This window comes from Brassica rapa, chromosome A10 (assembly GCF_000309985.2).
Source record: "Brassica rapa cultivar Chiifu-401-42 chromosome A10, CAAS_Brap_v3.01, whole genome shotgun sequence".
NCBI lineage: Eukaryota > Viridiplantae > Streptophyta > Magnoliopsida > Brassicales > Brassicaceae > Brassica > Brassica rapa.
The window spans coordinates 12,942,724-12,963,673 of NC_024804.2; the positions used below are offsets into that span (position 1 = coordinate 12,942,724).

Here is a 20,950-nt window from a genome sequence, read left to right on the forward strand (position 1 = left end):
TTTAATAATTGGAGTACTAATCATGAAACCTTGTCTTTTGTTTCATAAAGCTGTGATTACTCAGGAGATAGAAAAAAGAAAGAACAATTGTAAACCTGAACTATCCGGAACATAATAGAGAACACACAAAGAAAAGAAGTATACTAACAAGCTCATTTTTTAGTTTTCTTCTTCTGAAAACAAGCCCATCAAAGATTTCATCAGCCAAAACAAAATCAAAAAAGAAAAGAGAGAAGAAGAAGGGAAAGATGCAAAAGAAAACCCATTTATAATTAAGAAGAGCAGCAACCACTTTTGGCAGCTCCAGATGTGTCATCAACATTAATCGTTGTTCCTTTCCCTGGAATCGCTGAATTAGCAGCAGCTGCTTCTTGAGCAGCCAAAGCCTTTTTGCTGATGATGTGATAAATCTCTGTCAACACGGTCTGAAACGCTTTCTCGACATTTGTGGCTTCAAGAGCAGATGTTTCCAAGAAAGAGAGACCCTCTGCCTCAGCTAGATTCCGACCATCTTCCTCAGAAACCGATCTCAAGTGGTTTAGATCGGATTTGTTCCCAGCCATCATGATCACAATGTTGGAATCCGCATGGTCTCTTAGCTCGCGTAGCCACCTTAGGGCATTGTCAAAGGTCTGTCTTTTGGTGATGTCGTAGACAAGAAGTGCACCTACTGCGCCTCTGTAGTAAGCGCTTGTGATGGCTCTGTACCGCTCTTGCCCTGCTGTGTCCCATATCTGTGCCTTTACTGTCTTTCCTTCAACCTGCACAACCGCAAGACAATCACAAAACAAAGGACAATAGTTAACAACTGGTTAGGTCTCAGAAACTGACATGCTTCAAGCAATTAAAAAGTGAGAACCTGATGTAAGCATCCACTAAATCATCTTGATTAAACACAAAGCATCAAAATTTGTAATACATTAGCCACCTAAATCTCTATGTATGTAACTATGTATCCATAACTCTCTGATGACATTATTATTTGATGAGTTGACTTTTTGAGGGATGAAGGGTTGACTTTGATGATCAGTAAATAAAACATTATTGGGGACACAAGTTGTGGGAAGCCTTTTGTCCACTGGCTGCTCTCCACCATTAAATAAAAACAAAAGCATTGCTTATCATGACTCATGGCCAGCACATCTAAGAATCTCTCTTGATATAATCAAAACTCTCTCAGATAATAACAATAATAAAAACAAACCAACTTTCAAAAGGAGCTGGGAGAAGAATATGCAACCGAATAGTCCCAAAGATATTCAAATCCACAGGGTCTTTCACAAGCTGTATTGTAGCCAACATACAGCATGTTCATAAGACTGACTCAAAAGGATGCAACTTCAAAATTACAAAAAGGCAAACCAAGTAAAATTAGAAGAACACAGCCGCATCAAATCAAGTACCATTGACCTGAATTTCTACAACTTAGTGATGATATCATGAAGCTAATGGCAAACCAAAAGGGAAAACTGAAGAGGAAGGTAAAGACTTCACAGGTTAGGACTTAAATTTAGTTAAGAACAGAGACAGAGACTACTAAAAACCACCACCACATCCTATCACAACCACAGACGCACCCAGAAACATGATTTGTGTTCAAACACCTCTGATACATGTGCTATCATCGCTAGTGAAACATCATTGTCGTCAACGTTTATTCTACCAATTATAACATAAGAAAAGGAAGAAACTTTGAATGACCTGAAGAGTTCTCGTGGCGAATTCAACACCAATAGTGGACTTAGACTCCAAGCAAAACTCATTCCTTGTGAATCTAGACAATATGTTTGATTTCCCGACACCTGAATCACCGATCAACACGATCTTGAACAAGTAATCGTAATCCTGTTCTACTCTATGCGTCATTCTGTTTCCTCTTTGTTCTCACAACCTATACATGAACGAAACATCAACAACCGATCATCACAGAAACAACATCGATATCATCATAATAATAAAAAAAGAGTCGACGGATTAATCGAAGTGAACATACCCTCTTCAGATCTGCTTAAGGATGAAACTTCTATCGACGGAAACACTCTCCGATTTTGAAAATTTTCAAACTGATCGAGGAACTGCTTTAATTGTCTGTGGCCTTTGTGTATGATGTCTCTGTTCGTATGTTATGTATTGAGAGTAGATTCGACAAGACAAACGACGGCGTATTAAAAAGATAAGAGTTCTGAGTTGGCAGCTTAGCGGGCTGACAAAAACTAAGAGGATGTTTCAGGGGTATTGTAGGAATTATGACTTGGGTTATTAGACCATGCGCATCAAGGGATCATGAGGGGGTCGTGGGCTCGAGTTCTTAGGCCCGATTGATTTAAAAAAAATGAAAAATGGGTTTTAATCGACGAACCGGGCCTTACGCTTGAACCCGTAAGAGGCGAGTTCAAGCCACGCGTCGGGCGGTGAGTGGCTTCTCCTTTCCGCGTCGATGAGGAAGAAAGGAGGGGATACGCGTGAACCAGTTCATTTCTCTCATCAGTGAAAAAAGCTAGGGTTTTTTCTCTCCGAGGCGATAATCCACGCCGTGGCGATTCCGTCGTTATTTCTCCATCAAATCGATTACGTTTTCTCTTCTCCACACTCTTAGGTCAGTATTGAGTAGATTGACGGTGTGGTAGCGTAGATTTTATGTGCGATAGGGATTTGCGATGGGGTGATTTTAAATCGATTTGGGGATTTTATTTTTTAGGGTTTTTAATGGTTATGGGAGTTCGATTGAGGGTTCAGTTACTCATATTCTTCCTTAATTATGTGCTAATAATTTGATTTCTGTCACAGATGGATCCGGCAGAGGAGAGAAGACATTCAAAGAGGCAACATGATCACATAAATATGCTAGGGTTCGTCAGCGATTCAGAGTACGGGATTCCCAAAAGGTGTCCATGTGGTGGGAGAATCATCGATGAGGTTCGCCGGAAGGACGACTACAACACTCTTCCGGGGAAGCGGTTCTTCACATGCAAGAACTACGAGGTAAGTTTGATTTTAAACGCTTTGATTATCGTTTATGGGTTTGCAAATTGTAGAGTGTCTGATATTTGTTTATGGTGTAACCAAGGCTGATGGATTCCACTATCGTCAGCCTTCGGTGATAGGTGTGCAGGAGGAGATCGAAAGGTTGACTAAGCGGGTGGTGGAGGCTGAAGAAGTGATGTTGGGGTCGTCGAATCTCTGTAAACTGATCGACAGACTGGAGGTTAGTGACAACACATTTTCAATACTTGTGTGGTATGTTTTGCGTGACTAACACTTTTTGTTTGATGTTTACATGTCCAGGATCAGGTTAAAATGCTCTCTGAGCAGGTAGATGACCTCACCGTGCAGATTGCTACGTTGGAGAAGGTCTGCTTCGAATGAAACCGAAGGTAAGACTGAACCCCACTTTAGATGTAGTTCGAAAATGGCTGTTACAAATTGTTGATTGGTATAACCAGTTTAGCTATTTAATAAGTTAACTAAAAGTGATGAAAGCTTAAAAGATAACTACAACAATAACTACAACTCCAACTAGAACTCTAACTACAACTTTTAAAAATCTTTAATTAATTTTTTGTTGGTTGTTGGTTGTTGTGAACTCTCAATAGATTGTACTTAGGTGTAGTTAATATTTTCCAGTGAGTTGATGTGTATTCACTGCCGTTTGTGAAGTACTTGTGGTAGGTAGAGTTTGTTTAATTCTTCTGCTTTAGTTAATTATCTCAAATGAAAGCAAAAACTAGTTTATAAAACATAGCAAATCCACAACTAAAAACACACAAACATTTAAACAACAAACCAAACCCAAAAGATAATGGATCCTTTCTCCTACAACTCTCCCGGGTTTGTTAACCTTTTAGCTTCGCAGAGCAGTCCCCCACACGACGTGGACTCTGCTGAGGCAGTTGGTAACTCACCCGGGTTAGTTAAACCTGTAGAAAGAAGAAAGTGGGTTGTCAAAGAAGACCTTGTGCTCATTAGCGCTTGGTTGAACACGAGCAAGGATCCCATAGTCGCTAATGAGCAGAAGGCAAGGGCGTTTTGGAAGAGAATAGAGGAGTATTTTAACTCAAGCCCTCAGCTCATTGGCGCCGTTCCTAGAGAATGGAGTCAATGTAAGCAGAGGTGGGGAAGGGTGAATGAGCAGGTGTGCAAGTTCGTTGGTTGCCATGAAGCCGCTTTGAAGGAGCAGACAAGCGGGCAAAATGAGAATGATGTCATGAAAGCTGCACATGACATCTTCTTCAATGACTTTAATGTCAAGTTCGCACTTGAACATTGCTGGAGGGAGCTGAGATTTGATCAGAAATGGAGGTCACACGCGTTGTCGAAAGTTGGTGGAAAGGAGAAGAGGAAGGAAGCATGTCCGGAGGTGGTGGGTGACGATGAAGAGGTGAGGCCTCCTGGTGTAAAGGCGAGCAAAGCAGCCAAGCGCAAGAAACATGGGAATGAAGCAGCTTATGATCAAATAGAAACCATGCTAGCTCTGAAAAATAACATTTCTAAACAAAAGATCCTTGATCGTCTCATTGGCAAAAATGAGGAGACTCTTTCTGATCAAGAAAAATCCCTTAAGTATAAACTAATTGGTGAAATGCTTTGAGTTGGTTAGTGCCTTGTATTGTTGCTTTGCTTAGCGTAACTTTATTCGATGCTTAACATGAATTATTGATTGGGTTTTATTTTCTTTTGCAAGTCAGAGAGTGCAGGTCACGGGTTGGAGTGAAGGTGTTGGAGTTGATCAGTCGGTAAAGTTTGAAGCCTAGTTTTTTTTTTTAATGTTGGGGGTAGTTGGACTGTAGACCATCTTTGGTCACGGGAAAGTGTAGTGTTTTGTTTCTTGCTACACTTATTTCATTCACGGATTGTCTTAGTATGTATTGTGTCAGTCACAACTTGATTCACGGATTATGTAATATGGTTTCAAACTCTCTATATATGTTTGCATTGTATCATTATATGAAATAGCACTTCTCTCATTTATTACTCTCTAGCAAGTTCATTCTCTTATAGCACTTCTCTTTGTATTGACTGAGATAAGAATGTTTAGTTGTAAATGCTAAAAAGTCGAGATCATTCAAGTGATTCCCATTTAGTACCAGTTCTGAAGGAAGCCGACACATTCAAGTGATTCCCATTTCGCTGCAAGGTGATTCACAAACGGAGACACACGCAAAGATCCACAACAAGGTATAATATACAACTTAGTAATGAAAAAATTATAAGATTATGAAAAGAAAAGATTATAGAGTAATAATGATAGAGTAATGTATAAAATAGATTATAGAGTAATAATGATAGAGTAATGTATAAAACAAAATTTAATGTTATGACAACTTTTATAGACTAATGTTATGACAACTTTTATAGACTAAAGTGTAAGATTTTGAAAATAATTTATATAATTATGACAACTTTTATATTATTAAGAAAACTTTTGTCATGTTAGGAAAAAAAACACCAATGTCTTCCTCATCAAGTGATGAAGTTGATGAAGCTTTAGAAGAAATGGTTGACCAAGTAGTTGATAATTTCATCGACTCAGTGATTCATGCTCATCCCAACAAGCCGACAAGAAGAGCTTATATCGAAAGACATCGGGAACAAGGACACAATCAACTATGGAACGATTATTTCACGGAAAATCCTACATACCCACCGGAAATGTTTAGGAGGCGTTTTCGAATGAACAAGCCATTGTTCCTTCGCATTGTAGAACGTATAACTAATGAAGTTCCATACTTTCAGCAAAGACGAAATGCTTGCGGAAGGAACGGGCTATCTGCACTTCAAAAGTGTACGGCAGCTACACGTATGCTGGCATATGGTCAATCGGGAGATACATATGACGAATATCTCCGACTTGGTGACAGTACATCACGTTTATGTTTAGAAAATTTCACTAATGCAATAATTTATTTGTTTCGAGAGGAGTATCTACGAAGCCCTACACCTGAAGATCTTCAACGATTACTCGATGTCGGAGAGGTACGCGGGTTTCCAGGGATGATAGGCAGCATCGATTGTATGCATTGGGAGTGGAAAAACTGCCCAACAGCTTGGAAAGGTCAGTACACACGTGGTTCAGGAAAGCCGACAATTGTCTTAGAAGCCGTGGCATCACAGGATCTTTGGATATGGCACGCATTTTTCGGATTACCAGGTACCCTCAACGATATCAATGTTCTTGATCGGTCACCAGTTTTTGATGACATCTTACAAGGTCGAGCACCTAAAGTTAAGTTCGAGGTCAACAACCACACTTATCGTATGGCCTACTACCTTACGGACGGAATTTATCCGAAATGGGCAACATTTATCCAATCCATCCCACTTCCTCAAGGTCCTAAAGCTGAGCTATTTGCTGAACGTCAAGAATCCACCAGAAAAGATGTCGAACGGGCTTTTGGAGTATTGCAATCGAGGTTTGCAATTGTTAAAAACCCAGCTCTACTATGGGACAAGGAAAAGATAGGAAAGATTATGAGAACTTGTGTCATATTGCACAATATGATAGTAGAGAACGAACGACACGGATACGCTCAAATTGATACATCTGAGTTCGAGTCAGGAGAGTCAAGCAGAAGTTCGAGGGTGCAACGGAGAGAAAGTATTCATGTCGGTGATATGTTAGGCATTCGCAGAGAAGTTCGAGATAAAGAGAAGCATGATCGTTTGAAAGCTGATTTAATGGAAAATATATGGCAAAAGTTTGGTAATGAAGATTAATAATGTTTTTATGTTCTTCTATTTCTCAATTTATGTAATCTACTCTTTTGTATTGAATAAAAAGTTTTAATATTTATTGGTGAAAAGTTTTCATGTTCTTCTATTTCTCAATTTATGTAATCTACTCTTATGTATTGAATAAAAAGTTTTAAAATATTTATAATATATTTTAATATTTTATTTATGTATTCTCAATAATTTGAAATTTTCTTTTTTTTTAATTTATATTATTATTTTATTCATATGAACTCCTTCTTCGGATTCACTAATGCAGAAAACAACAAATACAGGTTCATAACTATTTATGGCCCCACCAAAAAATATTAAAAAAATTGGGTGAACCCCAATGGGGGGTTCACCAATGCTCATGCTCTTAATTTTCTATTAGGGTAATCACTGTCATGTTACATTGGTTACTAGCCAATTGCTGGGAGACACGTCTGCAGAGTGTATTTTAATTAAATACTAGATTCTGACCCGCCCTTTAAAAGGGCGGGTATATTTTTTTATTTAAAATTACATAATTTATCAATATTTTATTTGAGATTTTGTATGTATAGTCTTATCTCACAACATCATTTTATATTTCTTATGTATTTTATAAGAGTTAAATTTGTTGAATTGATGAGACATAAGATTTACTTGATATATTTTAGACTAAATCAATATTATATATTTATAGGGGTTTTAATAGTTTTTACCAATGTTTTTGTATTCGATCTAGACCCGCGGTCGAACCGGTAAATTCGGTGACCCGTATATAATATGGTTCAGATTTAGTTAAAATTAGATATTTAAAAACCAGATAAATCCGTAAAAATCATAAAATCTGTTACTAACTCGCAATCGGACAGTGGTTGACCGGATAAAAATCCATAAAAATCTGATTATATTTGTTTTAAAATGATTCAACCTTTGATATATTTTTAATGGTACATAATTCAAATAAACTATATGATTTGTGATTCTTTAAATTTTGATAATGCTTTTACTATATCGTTTAATTTTAATGAAGAAAATGGTGATCAAAACTAAAAAATATATATTGTTTTTTTTCTTGGCAAAATTATTATATATATATTTTTTCATTTTAACTGCATCCATTTATTATTCTGATCTTTGTTTTGTTTTTTAAACATATTTGTGATTTAGATTCATGCCTCCATCATCATTTTTTTGTGTACGTATGTAAGTCCATTATCCTTTTTAGTAGATCAAATATAAATAGCACATTTTATTATGTTTTTATTGGGGTCTCGAGATTGTTTTTAACAACTGTAACTGATAAAATGTAGTACTTATATTTATTAGCAAAAGAAAGAATGATTAGTGGGTTCCTATTATTATGGAACTGAAATGGTGGTTACAAAATATATAGAATAAAATGTATTTTTAATGTAATTAGATTTTTTAAGTTGGACTCAACTATTATCAATAAGACATGTTCCTGTTTTAATAGCATTGATTTTAAATAAATTTTTAAAAGTTGCATAATTACCAAAAATTAAAATTAAACATTATTTATAAAATTTGTAGATATATAAGGAAATAATGATTTTATGATTAAATTTTTATAATTTTCTAACAAAATTGTATACATTTTTAAAAAATTTAGTAATAAAATTGTATAATTTAAAAATATATAATTATATTATATTTCGAAATTTATAATGTCATATTTAAATATATTTATTTTAATGATGATTTATGAGTTATTCTTATATTCTAAAAAAATTCCAAAAATATAAATTGACTTTAAATGTAATATATGAGTTATTACCATATTTTAAAAAGTTTATCAAAAATATAAATTAACATTAAATGCAATTGTCCATATCATATCAAACTATAAGACATGTCATCAATTTCAGTAGTCATGTCATATTTGTTTTGTGAAATTGATTGTAGAAAAGACATGTGGCAAAATCACTTCGCAAATAGAAAATTGTATAATTTAAAAATATATAATTAAATTATATTTCAAAATTTATAAAGCCATATTTGAATATATTTATTTTAATGATGATTTATGAGTTATTCCTATATTCTAAAAAAAAAATTCAAAAATATAAATTGACAATAAATGTAATATATGATTTATTACCATATTTTAAAAAGTTTACCAAAAATATAAATTAACATTAAATGCAATTGTCCATGCAATATTAAACTATAAGACATGTCATCAATTTCAGTAGACATATCATATTTGTTTTGTGAAATTGATTGTAGAAAGGACATGTGGCAAAATCACTTCGCAAATATAGTCTAGGGGATAGTCTGCAGTAGCCTAGTAAAAAAAACTGGAATCGAAAAACCGAACCGGAACCGAACCAAACCAAATTACCCGAAACCAAAACCGGAATAAAACTCTAAAATATTCGAACGGTTCCTATATTTCTATATTCGAGTAACCAAAACCAAACCGATTACCGACGGATATCCGAATATCCAAAAAAAAATAAGTTTCAGTTTTTATATAATGTAAAATGTCATCAACGAAGAATAATTAATTATCGACTGTAAGGATTAAGTTAGAAAATGGACAATTTACATTTTACACCGATCAAAGTAGTAAGAAACAACGCATGGTATCTGTTAGGCATGGGTATTTTAACCTGGATCTGAAGATCTGAACCGGAACCAACCCAAAAATACCCGATCCAGAATCGGACCAAAAATTTACAAGTACTTTTTGGGTTTAGTTTTTTTTTACCCGAAAGAACCGGAACCAAAAAGAAACCGATCCGAATAGACCCGGATCCGAATAGATCCGACCCGATAAAAACCAATTTGTACCCGACTTAAAAACATGTATATGATGTTTTTGTGTTCTATTTTATATATTATTTTATGATTTAATTGAAATATCTTTTGTGAACAACATTTGTTATTATTTTTGAACATTTTTAAGTAATATAAAACTTTAAAATGTAAAATTTAGAGTTTTAAAATGTTTAATTATTAATAGTTTCATTTAAGTTGTTTTGTAAAATTTTAGATATATATGACAAATATTTAACTAAAGTTGATGGAATTGGATATATCATGTTCTTTTCAGATCCTAAATACCCGACCCGGATCCGAAAAATTATGGGCATTTTATGGGTATTTTAATTATAGATCCGAACCGATCCGAATCCGAGAAGAACCAACCCGAACCCGAACTGAAAATTTCTAAATATCTATTGGATCTAAATATTTAGGACCCGAAAAGACCTGATCCGAAAAGAACAGGCCCGAACCCGATCCGAACATCTACGTCTAGTATCAGTTATCGTGCAGCCCAGTCCAGCCCACTTTCACATAAACAAAAGAAAGTATATTGTCCATTTTGGATTAATATAGTATAATATGCCTATTTAACAAATTTTTATTTTATCTTTTCAATATTGACATTTAGTTAATTCAGCAATTCGTTCATCTCAGGCTGAGATTCTCAGCGAGTAAAAAATCACGCGCGGTAGCCAAAGCAGACGCAGGGAGAGAGAGAGGAGGAGGAGGAGGAGGAAGAAGATGAGAGAGACGGTGAAGTTGATAAGCATGGAGGGTTTCGAGTTCGTGATCGACAGGGAAGCCGCCATGGTTTCTCAGACAATCCGAAGCATGCTCACTTCTCCAGGTTCCTCTCCTCCTTCTTCTCTTTTAATGCGTTTGATCGCAATCTCTGTTCTTTTTCTTGATTTTGATGGATTCGATCAAATCCATCTAACTTAGGTTACGAATCTACATCAATTCGAGCAAAGATTTTACCAGAAACTAAGTGTGTTTACATTGTCGACATGTGAAAGATGTTTCAAGAAACTCTCTGTTGTTGTTGTTGTTTCGATTGGTAGGTGGGTTCTCGGAATCGAAAGAAGGCGTGGTGACTTTCCCTGATATCAGCACTACAATTCTAGAGAAGATCTGTCAGTACTTCTATTGGTCTATTCAATACTCCAGGTCCATTCTCTCTCTCTCTCACTTTCTCTAATTTGATCTCAGAACATGGTAGTGTAGCCTCTCCTAGACTCAGAACCCAATCACCAGTTGCATCTATCTAAGTTTCACCAAATAGTTTCCTGATAAAACTCTTTATCCCACCACTTATTATATATATCGTTTCAATTCCAACTCACAATAAAGTTTTCATCTTTATGAGTCTGTTGTGATTGCGTTATCAGGGAAATTGATATTTGTTTGTAATCGTGCTTTGAGATTCCTTCTTTCAGCACTCTCTTTGTTTCTGCTTCTTATAGTTTGTATTCTCTCTTACAGAGGCAAAGAGACCGAGTTCCACATCGAGCCTGAGTTGACCTTGGAGCTGATGATGGCTGCTAATTATCTTCACACTTGAAGAGTTCAAATTGATATTTCATTAAACTCTTATTCTGAGTAGTGTAGTTTTTCTTTGTAGCCATAAGATGTGAATCCCCGGAGCACTTCGTGTGGGGGTTATTGAATAGCTCCGAGGGAAAGTTGTCTACTTTGTTTACTAGTTATTTTGACTATTGACCGCAGCATCAATCTTCTTGTGAGTTATTAGTTGCCTTTCTGAATGCTTAGCAAGCTTTGTAATGAGCAACAAACATTCTGTGCTAATGATGACTGGCTTTGGTGTCTAATCACTGAAAAAGACTCTTCGTGTCAGAATCTGGGACTTGAGAGGTTGAATCAAAAGTCTTTGTTTTATTTGGGCGGAGATTGATCTGTTAGTCATCTTGCAGCAAGCTGATCAGGCAAGACACTACCAATCGGGAGACTAGGGACTCTAGTGGCCACTGGTACACACACGGTGTCTGTTGCGGCTGGAAACGCAGTCCCAAACACAAGCTTCTTTGGGCTGGAAATTGAACAGTGAGGGGTGTCGCTCCATCCTCTAGAATCGCTGCTTACCGAGTCCGCGCGGGAGAAGGTAGGGATGTTAAAATACTGTGCGTTCGATGATGCCATTGCTGACGGTGTTGGGCATCATCACCATCTCTATAGCTAGTATTGAGGTGTACTTGTTCTAGGAAGACTCGATCGCAGTTGGAGCTTTTCACGCTCTGTCAAAAGTGATCATCCCTGTAAATGCGGCTGGTAACACTGGTCCGAATATGGCCTAAGTCACAAGCTTAGCACTGTGGATGTTAACCGTTGCAGGCTTGCAGCCAGGAATACAAACCCTTCATCTTGTCACCAAAGTGGTTCTCGGTGAAGGCAATACACTTGTAACACAACGTTTCAATTGAATTTTAAGCTCTAGTTGGTATTTCTCATTTTTTGGCTCCGTAAAGTTCACAGCAAATGTACTATCACTTATCTATTGTATATTAATTGAGAACACACTGCTAGATGTCATCATTTGAGCTATGCTATATTCATAATTAGAATAATTCTTAATAATCTTTAGAAAAATAAAAAATTTCGTCTAAATATATATTATATTATCACTAAATAATCATGAAAATAATTAGTAATCTACAAAAATATATGTATTTTTATTTATAATTAACCAAAGATTTCTATAAGCGGTTGCATCACATTTTCCATATACTATTCTACTAGCTTTTTTTTTTTTTTTTTTGACAGCAAAACATTCAGATACTCATATTGACTCTGTAAACCAAATCGGCAACTCTGCATCCTATCACTACGTGCCAAGCTATCCGCCCTTAGGTTCTCCGTTCGGGGTACATGGACGACGTCTGAGTTGATAAAGCTTCTTCGTAAAAGCTTGATATCTTCCAGGTAACTTTCAAATGCTGGTCATTCTTCTGGTTCCGAAACCATCTTCACCAATTGAGAACAATCCGTTGCAAACGTAACCTGAAACTGTCGTAAGTTCTTCATACATTCCATTGCCCAAATCAACGCCTCCACCTCCGAGTGAAGAGGTGATAGACACGCCCTTACATTTCTTGCTCCCAAATAAACCATCAAAACCCGGTAAGGTACTATACCATCCTTGTCCCGAAAATAGTTTCTTCTCTTTCCACAAACCATCTATAAAACACCATCGTCCTGTAGTTTCCGATATATAGGTCTGTTCTGCACTTGCCTCTCCCTTCTTTGATCAGTGATTACCTGTGCTTCAGCCCAAAGTGTCGATTCTACTTCTGCTAATCTAAGTGTTTCCCTTGGATCAATATCCAGATTAAGACCCACACAATTGCACATGATGAATGTTATATATAAAAATAATTTTTATATATTATTATTTATTTACGTATTATGTATATAACTAAGTAAAGACATAAATCAAAACAATATATCTTATTTATTTATGATATTTTTTAGTAAATAAATCAAAACAATCATTTTATTTATTTTATATGGTATATAACTAAATTTCAATGACATGAACATAGATATATAATATATTTTAATATAAATATTTATTATTGAGAATTCATACTCATATGATAAATGCAAAATTTCTAATGTGTGATTTTTCGAATGCAAATATCAAAATTAAAATATTAATGTTTCAATACTTTTTTCAATACAAATTTAGAAATTATCATATTTAAGTATTTTTCTATTTTATATAGTTTAATTTTAAACTATATTAATATATAATATGAATGTCTAGTAAATGAGACTTCATATGCATACGATTTATGATCATTTGTATCTTGTTATACCAAAAAAAAAGTTAAACCATTGATCACAAAATTTTAGCATGAGACATTTTAAGTTTTTAGTAATTTATAGTCATTTTAAAAATTCAAAATATAACATATAAGAAAAAAATTAATTTTTTATTATATGGTTAATGTGGTTATTTAATATTTTTAATAATATACGATTAAACAAAAAAGAGCTAAGATAAAAAAATATTATCAAACATTTATTATTCTTAATCATTAATTATCATATATAAGTTAATCATATTAGTCAATTCCGTAGCTTTTATTTAATGAAAGTGCGAAAATATTATTTTGTACACTATTTATCAATTTAATAGTTAGTTTAATAAAAAGTATAATATAAGCTAAGATGGATAAACTTATTTCACTAAGAATTTTGAATTTCATTTTCATGGTGACATGTGGCTACAAAACAATGTTGTAATGTTTCTCAATTAATATATAAGAGATATTTAGCTTAAAGAATTAAACTATATTTAATTTAATGATGGAAATGAGTCACTACAATCTTCCAGCATTTTATTTCATAATTTATTATAGTTTCAAACGTAGCCAAATACTTATTATAATTTTGAAATGTATGAATACGTAGTAATCCTTTGGAAGAAAACTATGTAATACGCATGCCTACATATAGTTTATGTTAACTATATTGACTTTTTAATCATTATATAATCTTAACTATCTATTTATTTTGAACGCATATTATTTTCTACTTAAAATTTATATAACTTATTGAAAATTTATAATAAGAAGGGAAAAGTTTTCCTTAGTAATCATTTCGAAAAGTATGAATACTTAGTCACTTTACACGTTGTAAACAGTAGAAAAAGTTATATATAGTATAACCTCTTTAAATTAATATACACTAAATTTTTTTATAAAATAATATAATTTTATAGTGTGAAATCGAGTTTTTGATTTAACTAGTATGTCGATAAATTAATATCCTTATAAATTACTAAAAAAATTAGTTTTATTGTATTCCCAACATTATTAATTAATTTATAAAAGTTTTACTGTATGTGTATTTAAAATTTTCATCTATGATTTCTAATGGGTCGTATTCTAACCCATTAAGTACATAATGTAAACCATAACAAAGTCAAATTGATTTTTTTTTCTGATAAACTTTATCGACTGATCCGGTCGGTCCATATAGAAATGCATTTAGCGATACAAAGTGGATTAGTGCAAAAGCGTACCACATTACCTAATCTAAGTTTAGAATATTTTCTGACTAATATCAGAGGGTGGACCAATCATCTGTTATGATTCATCTTGTAAACCACTCGGACCGAAACCCAAATCTAGATTACCTAAGTAGTGATAATTAGTTTCCATGGAAAATCAAACTCAAAACTAATGTGGATAGACACTAAACCAGAAGAGATTGCCACTAGACTACCACCACTTGGTTAAGTCAAACTTATTTAAGACTAAACCAAAGTTAATGTTCATAATTGTCCTTCAGTATGTTAATAATTAAGATAAGAAAAATATTTAATTACATGATTTAGTCAAATATTCGTACGTGGCTGCAAAGTTTTCCTTTGACTAAGTTCTTTACTTTAATTTTCATCTAAAACTCCGATAAGTTTCGATAAATTTTTTTACTTCAAATTTCACATCTTTTATATAATGATTTAAAATTATTAAATTTATATTATACTTTATTTAGATATCTCATTATTGCCTAGTCATCTAATTAAACGGCCTTCATATAATAAACTCCAATCAATATATTTGACCACGTGGTAAAAGATGTATCTAGTCTTATTTCTGTTTAGTAACTGAAACTAAAAATTCAATTGTAATTTTTTTTAGTATTTTCCATTTACTATATTTTTATTGTTCTATAAGAAAATCAAAAACCAAATAAAGATAAATTGAGAACTCAATTTTTAGGATACGGATCTGTTATCCTGAACTAGTTTTGTTTTTATTTGCTGAGTGCAATTTAACCGATGGACTCCATTCTAAAAGTGTGAACAAAATGTCACAATTTAATTGATACAGATACCAATATAATCAATTATGGTAAAACTTGACAATTAAAGGCACAAAATCAGAGGATTGAATTGAATTAGATTCTTTTGATTTAATACCATGCATGTATGATCTCTCGTATATATGTACATCATTTCATCTTGATCTCAACAGAAAGTTAAAAAAAAAACTGCAGTGGCCGTTAATTCAATTTAGAAGAAAATGGGAAAATTACGAGCACCTTCCTCTTGCCTCCTCTCCTGTCTCCTTGTCCTATTCTTGAGTTCAGTTTCAGCGGTCACAGATGATCCTCAAGATAGACAGGTATTAATATTTTATCATGATCTCTTGTTTCTCCCTTTATATAACATGACCGTCTGTTATACATGAAGATAATGTTGGTGAATCATATGATTATATTAATTATCGATGAAGGTGTATATCGTCTACATGGGTTCACTTCCCTCTCGAGCAGACTACACACCAATGTCCGATCACATGAGTATTCTTCAAGAGGTCACAGGAGAAAGGTGTGATTTCTCTTTAATATATGATTCTATAAGCATGATGCGTTATAATCAGTTTAACGTTATGAATATTCTAACACGTGATAATATACACTCAGTTCGAACGAAGGTCGTTTGGTGAGAAGTTACAAGAGGAGTTTTAACGGGTTCGCTGCCCGACTCACTGCGTCGGAGCTCGAACGAATAGCCGGTGAGTGTTTTTCGGTCGATACAGATCGTTAAATGATTTAAAAAGTTACATAATTAAATTATTTTTTATGAATTCCTTAGAAATGGAGGGAGTTGTGTCTGTATTCCCGAACAAAATGTTACAACTCCATACAACTCAGTCGTGGGACTTCATGGGTCTAAAGCAAGGCAAGGGGACGAAGAGGAACCCAACCGTGGAAAGTGATACCATTATTGGAGTCATCGACAGTGGGATCACACCGGAATCTGAGAGCTTTTCGGACAAAGGGTTTGGTCCTCCTCCTACGAAGTGGAAAGGTGTTTGTTCTGGCGGTGAAAACTTCACATGCAACAAGTAATTCTCATAAGCTATTTTCTCTTTAAAAAGATTAGTATTGTTGGTCGAGGCTAGAGATGTATTTTCGACAAATACCTGGAAGTTACTTTTACTTTCAGCAAAACATATTGACTACAAAATAAAAGTTTATATTGTTTATCTGTTTTATTATTATTTTTTTCAGTAAGTTGATTGGGGCAAGAGACTACACAAGCGAAGGTGCTAGGGACACTGAAGGCCATGGTACACACACAGCGTCCACTGCGGCTGGAAACGCAGTCGCGGACACAAGCTTCTTTGGGATCGGCAATGGAACAGCAAGAGGAGGCGTTCCGGCTTCTAGAATCGCCGCTTACAAAGTATGTATCCCGACAGGATGTAGCTCAGAAGCTCTCTTGTCTGCATTCGATGACGCGATTGCCGACGGTGTGGACCTCATCACCATCTCTATCGGGGGTAAAAAGGCGTCCATGTTCGAAAATGACCCGATCGCCATAGGGGCTTTCCACGCTATGGCCAAAGGAATTCTCACTGTTACCGCGGCTGGTAACAGCGGTCCGCAAGATAGTACAACCTCGTCTGTAGCGCCGTGGATGTTAACTGTCGCAGCTAGTACCACAGACCGTTCGTTTGTCACCAAAGTTGTTCTAGGAAACAACAAGACACTTGTTGTAAGTACAATGTAACAGTCTCATTTCTAGTATCAAAGTATCTTCGTAACTTTTAATTACCAATGACTGTTGTTATTACCAGGGGAAGTCAGTGAATGCTTTTGATATGAAAGGAAAGAAATATTCATTGGTGTACGGAAAATCTGCTGCTTCCTCTGCTTGCAGTGCGGAAACCGCAGAGTAATTTCTTCCCTGACAACACTATCATAAATGTGATCATCTTGATTTTCTAATGTGATTATATCAATTTTATTTTTACAGGCTATGTAAGCCAGGGTGTCTAAAACAATCACTTGTGAAAGGAAAGATCTTAGTGTGTAGTAGTCCGGGTGGTTTGAAAGTAGTTGAATCAGTTGGAGCTATTGCAATCATTTACAAAAGCCCTAAGCCAGATGTGGCCTTTGTTCACCCTTTACCTGCTTCTGGTTTGCCAGAAAAAGAATTTGAATCTTTAGTCTCTTACATTCAGTCCGAAGAGTAAACACAATCATCTTCTCTATGCTCTTTATACATTTACTCCAAAATTCTTCAACTATATCATAACATGTCTTTTGTTTGTTTTCTCAGTTCTCCACAAGCGGCTATTCTAAAAACCGAAGCAATCTTCAATCGTACATCTCCTCTAATTGGTTCCTTCTCTTCTCGTGGTCCAAACACGATCGCTGTGGATATTCTCAAGGTAAATTTGCATAACATTTATAACAACGGTTATGTTTATTTCTCCGGTTTAATAAAAAAATGCATGGTGGATTACTTGCAGCCGGATATAACAGCACCGGGAGTTGAGATCCTTGCAGCATATTCACCGGATGGTGAACCATCTGAATATGACACTAGACATGTGAAATACGCTGTTCTCTCAGGAACTTCTATGGCTTGTCCGCATGTTGCAGGTGTGGCTTCCTATGTCAAAACGTTTTACCCTAAATGGTCTCCCTCCATGATTCAATCTGCTATCATGACAACCGGTAAGAAAAATAATATTGTTATTTCTTGTCCACAAGTAACGTTTTTGGACAGTCTGCTTATATGGTCTCTTGACAAATCTTTGCAGCATGGCCGGTAAATGCTACTGGAACTGGTATCGCATCGACTGAGTTTGCTTATGGATCTGGACATGTCGACCCAATAGCCTCTCTAAATCCTGGACTTGTCTACGAGTCGAATAAAGCAGATCACATCGCCTTTCTATGCGGCATGAACTACACTTCAAATATCCTTAAAATCATCTCTGGTGAAACTGTCACTTGCCCCGAAGAAAAAGAATATCAAACAAGAAACCTCAACTATCCTTCAATGTCGGCTAAGTTGTCAGGATCTAATAACTCCTTCACCGTCACTTTCAACAGAACCGTTACCAATGTTGGTACACCGAACTCTACATACAATTCAAAAGTGGTCCCTGGTCATGGATCTAAGCTCAGCGTCAACGTCACCCCTAGTGTTCTGTCTTTTAAGACGGTCAACGAGAAGCAATCGTTCATGGTAACTGTAACAGGAAGAGATCTTGACTCAGAACTGCCTTCGTCTGCTAATCTAATCTGGTCTGATGGGAAACATAACGTTAGAAGTCCTATTGTTGTTTATACTGATGCTAACTAATGAGGCCTCATCAGTTCTCCATAGTCATCACAAATAAATCTTGATTGTTGTTGTTATGCTTCTTTATTATACTTTGACAAAAAAGTATTAATACATGCTTTTTTATTTTTCTTTTCCTAATCAACTTTGAGTTCTTTAAAATATAGAAATGGTAGATGACGTTGCGTGTATTGCGATTCACATATTCTAACCATTTGTTAGATTATATGAGTATATAAAGGATATATGCTTCTTTGCTCGCTATCAATTTGGTTCGAGTTGAAAAAAATTATGATTCTTCGACACAAACATGTATAACACTATGGTTACCGTCGGGAGCAATAAACTTTATTGAGTTGGAGAAGTTATCCAAAATAGGGAAAAATACATAAGTTACCTACCTTTTAATTTAACCATCATAACTTCTCCTTTTACAAAACAAAACCATCATAACTTCTTAATTCTTTGTGTTGTAGCTTTTATATACGTTATGAAAGGCTTATATTAATTTCTTATATAAATAACTTTTTATATTCATTAAATAAACGTCAATATATAAATACTGTCCGTTGCTTACGTTTTGTTTTAGTCTTATATAAGTCCACTCACTTCGTATCCTCCAGAATGATAAAAAGAAAAAGAAAAGAAAACAATGAACAAGATTAGTATGTACGTGTGTTTGTTTATGTTTTTTACGGTCACCTCCGCCCAAACCAGTCACGATGGGAGAAAGGTATTATATATCGAGTTACGTTAGTATATTTTGATTGCCTCTTTTAGAAAACATTAATATATAACAGCGTAGGTAAGATGGTAATCCAGGGTGGATAATGCAGGTCTACATCGTTTACATGGGAGCATTACCGTCAATCAACGACTACGTCACTATTGAAGATCACCATTTCTCATTGGTTCGTAGTGTCACCGGAAAAAGGTAAACCATTTTCATATCTAGGTCCGGTGTGGAGTCAGCGTGTCTCGATTAATTGAACCGGCTCATCAAAAAAAAAAAAATATATATATATATATATATATATATTGTTTACTTCTGTTGTACACAATCTGATTACTTGAGGTGTATACATTTACTAATCAGTTACACACCAAGCCTAATTGTCACCAACTACGGGAGGTCCTTCGACGGGTTCGCTGCATGGCTCACTGAGGAGGAAAGCAAGAAGCTTTCAGGTAGAAAAGTTTCCAACCTTTATTCACTGACACATTACTTAGATTGAGCATTTTATTTGAGCAAAAATTATAATCCTAAAGTTCATGTTAAACGAAACAAACTAAATCTGAAATAGAAAACCGAATATGTTCAACCAAATCGAATAACCGTAACTCTTTTTTTAATAATATAACTAAAACTTCACCAATTAACACACCGTCAGACCAATTTTTAAATGAATTTCCATATCAAATGGCTATGTTACAAAAAAAAATCTTAAATAAAGCAGCTTTGCTTGGGTTTTAGATACATAACTACGTAGATTGGTTGGGCGGTAGGAAGTGACTTTAACTTTAATTTTTATCTACAACCTTAAATACTACCAATCATGATTTATCTTAGTTTTTAAATCTACAACAAAAAAACTAAAGATACAGCAAAAATATACCAAAAATGGTTGTAAAAATCTTATTTTCTAAAGTCTCATCGTTTTAGCTGTATGAAATTTTAAAGCTATAACCCTTAAAGCTAAATCAAAAAATTCTACAAACTAAATTCTAAATAAATTTTCTACACTTACAGTCCAACCAACCACCTCCATTCTCACCCGAAATTTTGAATAGACAAACGTCCTAGAATAAAATGTTTAGCTTGTGTTTATTTTGTATTATTTTCTTGTCTGCTTAAAATTGTATTATAGACATGCCCGATGTGTTTTCGGTTTTCCCGGACGGGATGCTACATCTGGACGTGATCAATAACGGTGGCATACACTCGGGACTAAGAACTCGACACTTGTAACTTGTAGCCATTGATTTTTTTGTACTAACCATACATACTTTGTATGTAACCATCATCATACTATTACAGAATCTCTAGATGGAAAACGAGAAATTCTATTTCACAAGAAGGGGCCGTGACTATTTAATGTCGCTGTTATAACGTGTTTTTAAAAGCTGTTTACGTTAATGTATTGACTCACACTTGTTCAAAAAGAAAACTACATATTAAAACTTTTAAAAAAAGTTTAACAATGGAAAACTTTAACCACCTGGTCAACCGGAAAAAAAATAACACATGTTCCCTTGTAAAGCAGTCTTATTAAGATCCACCAAGAGAGATTTTTGTCAAATTTTGATATACAAGATGTTAAACGGAGATCTAATTATCTTCAGTGCTGG

General features: G+C 34.7%; 4 protein-coding genes and 1 long non-coding RNA gene across 6 annotated transcripts; 3 read left to right on the plus strand and 2 right to left on the minus strand.

The window, feature by feature from the left end:
• Positions 1-20: 20 nt before the first annotated feature.
• On the minus strand, positions 21-2,216 carry LOC103845344 (ras-related protein RABA2d). The gene is made up of 3 exons (XM_009122180.3): positions 1,994-2,216; positions 1,702-1,891; positions 21-761 (listed from the first exon to the last, which is right to left on the minus strand). Exons 2-3 carry the CDS (start codon positions 1,864-1,866, stop codon positions 273-275), a joined length of 654 nt encoding a protein of 217 aa, XP_009120428.1. The 5' UTR covers positions 1,867-1,891; positions 1,994-2,216; the 3' UTR covers positions 21-272.
• A 1,583-nt stretch (positions 2,217-3,799) lies between these two features.
• LOC117129324 (glutathione S-transferase T3-like) lies at positions 3,800-4,588 on the plus strand. Its single transcript, XM_033282908.1, has one exon. The coding sequence runs from the start codon at positions 3,800-3,802 to the stop codon at positions 4,586-4,588; it is 789 nt and encodes a 262-aa protein (XP_033138799.1).
• Positions 4,589-8,997: 4,409 nt separating this feature from the next.
• On the plus strand, positions 8,998-11,318 carry LOC103845345 (elongin-C). 2 transcript variants are annotated; one of them, XM_033282107.1, is made up of 3 exons: positions 8,998-10,428; positions 10,481-10,656; positions 10,972-11,318. In XM_033282107.1, exons 1-3 carry the CDS (start codon positions 10,231-10,233, stop codon positions 11,048-11,050), a joined length of 453 nt encoding a protein of 150 aa, XP_033137998.1. In that variant the 5' UTR covers positions 8,998-10,230; the 3' UTR covers positions 11,051-11,318. The 2 variants fall into 2 exon arrangements, with proteins under 2 accessions (XP_033137998.1, XP_009120429.1); XM_009122181.3 differs by having other exon boundaries at positions 10,077-10,336; positions 10,551-10,656.
• Positions 11,319-14,609: 3,291 nt separating this feature from the next.
• On the plus strand, positions 14,610-20,671 carry LOC103845346 (subtilisin-like protease SBT4.13). The gene is made up of 13 exons (XM_009122182.2): positions 14,610-15,641; positions 15,753-15,847; positions 15,943-16,034; positions 16,115-16,367; positions 16,534-17,020; positions 17,103-17,200; positions 17,282-17,497; positions 17,588-17,699; positions 17,781-17,988; positions 18,075-19,334; positions 19,438-19,535; positions 19,698-19,789; positions 20,470-20,671. The coding sequence occupies exons 1-10, from the start codon at positions 15,540-15,542 to the stop codon at positions 18,620-18,622; spliced, it is 2,211 nt and encodes a 736-aa protein (XP_009120430.1). The 5' UTR covers positions 14,610-15,539; the 3' UTR covers positions 18,623-19,334; positions 19,438-19,535; positions 19,698-19,789; positions 20,470-20,671.
• Positions 19,376-20,579, minus strand: LOC117128969. Its single transcript, XR_004452495.1, has 2 exons — positions 20,365-20,579; positions 19,376-20,083 (listed from the first exon to the last, which is right to left on the minus strand). It is a non-coding gene; the product is annotated as an uncharacterized LOC117128969 (long non-coding RNA).
• Positions 20,672-20,950: the final 279 nt, after the last annotated feature.

What these genes read in the sequence shown, in the direction of transcription:
- LOC103845344 (XM_009122180.3), bottom strand. Translation starts at nt 1,866, where the DNA reads ATGACGCATAGAGTAGAACAGGATTACGATTACTTGTTCAAGATCGTG. An exon ending in TCGCCACGAGAACTCTTCAG is followed by an intron (nt 762 to 1,701) that starts GTCATTCAAAGT and finishes GCGGTTGTGCAG; the next exon opens with GTTGAAGGAAAGACAGTAAA.
- LOC103845346 (XM_009122182.2), top strand. Translation starts at nt 15,540, where the DNA reads ATGGGAAAATTACGAGCACCTTCCTCTTGCCTCCTCTCCTGTCTCCTT. An exon ending in CAAGAGGTCACAGGAGAAAG is followed by an intron (nt 15,848 to 15,942) that starts GTGTGATTTCTC and finishes ATATACACTCAG; the next exon opens with TTCGAACGAAGGTCGTTTGG. An exon ending in TCGCTGTGGATATTCTCAAG is followed by an intron (nt 17,700 to 17,780) that starts GTAAATTTGCAT and finishes GATTACTTGCAG; the next exon opens with CCGGATATAACAGCACCGGG.
- LOC117129324 (XM_033282908.1), top strand. Translation starts at nt 3,800, where the DNA reads ATGGATCCTTTCTCCTACAACTCTCCCGGGTTTGTTAACCTTTTAGCT.
- LOC103845345 (XM_033282107.1), top strand. Translation starts at nt 10,231, where the DNA reads ATGAGAGAGACGGTGAAGTTGATAAGCATGGAGGGTTTCGAGTTCGTG. An exon ending in TCGATCAAATCCATCTAACT is followed by an intron (nt 10,429 to 10,480) that starts TAGGTTACGAAT and finishes AGAAACTAAGTG; the next exon opens with TGTTTACATTGTCGACATGT. An exon ending in TGGTCTATTCAATACTCCAG is followed by an intron (nt 10,657 to 10,971) that starts GTCCATTCTCTC and finishes TCTCTCTTACAG; the next exon opens with AGGCAAAGAGACCGAGTTCC.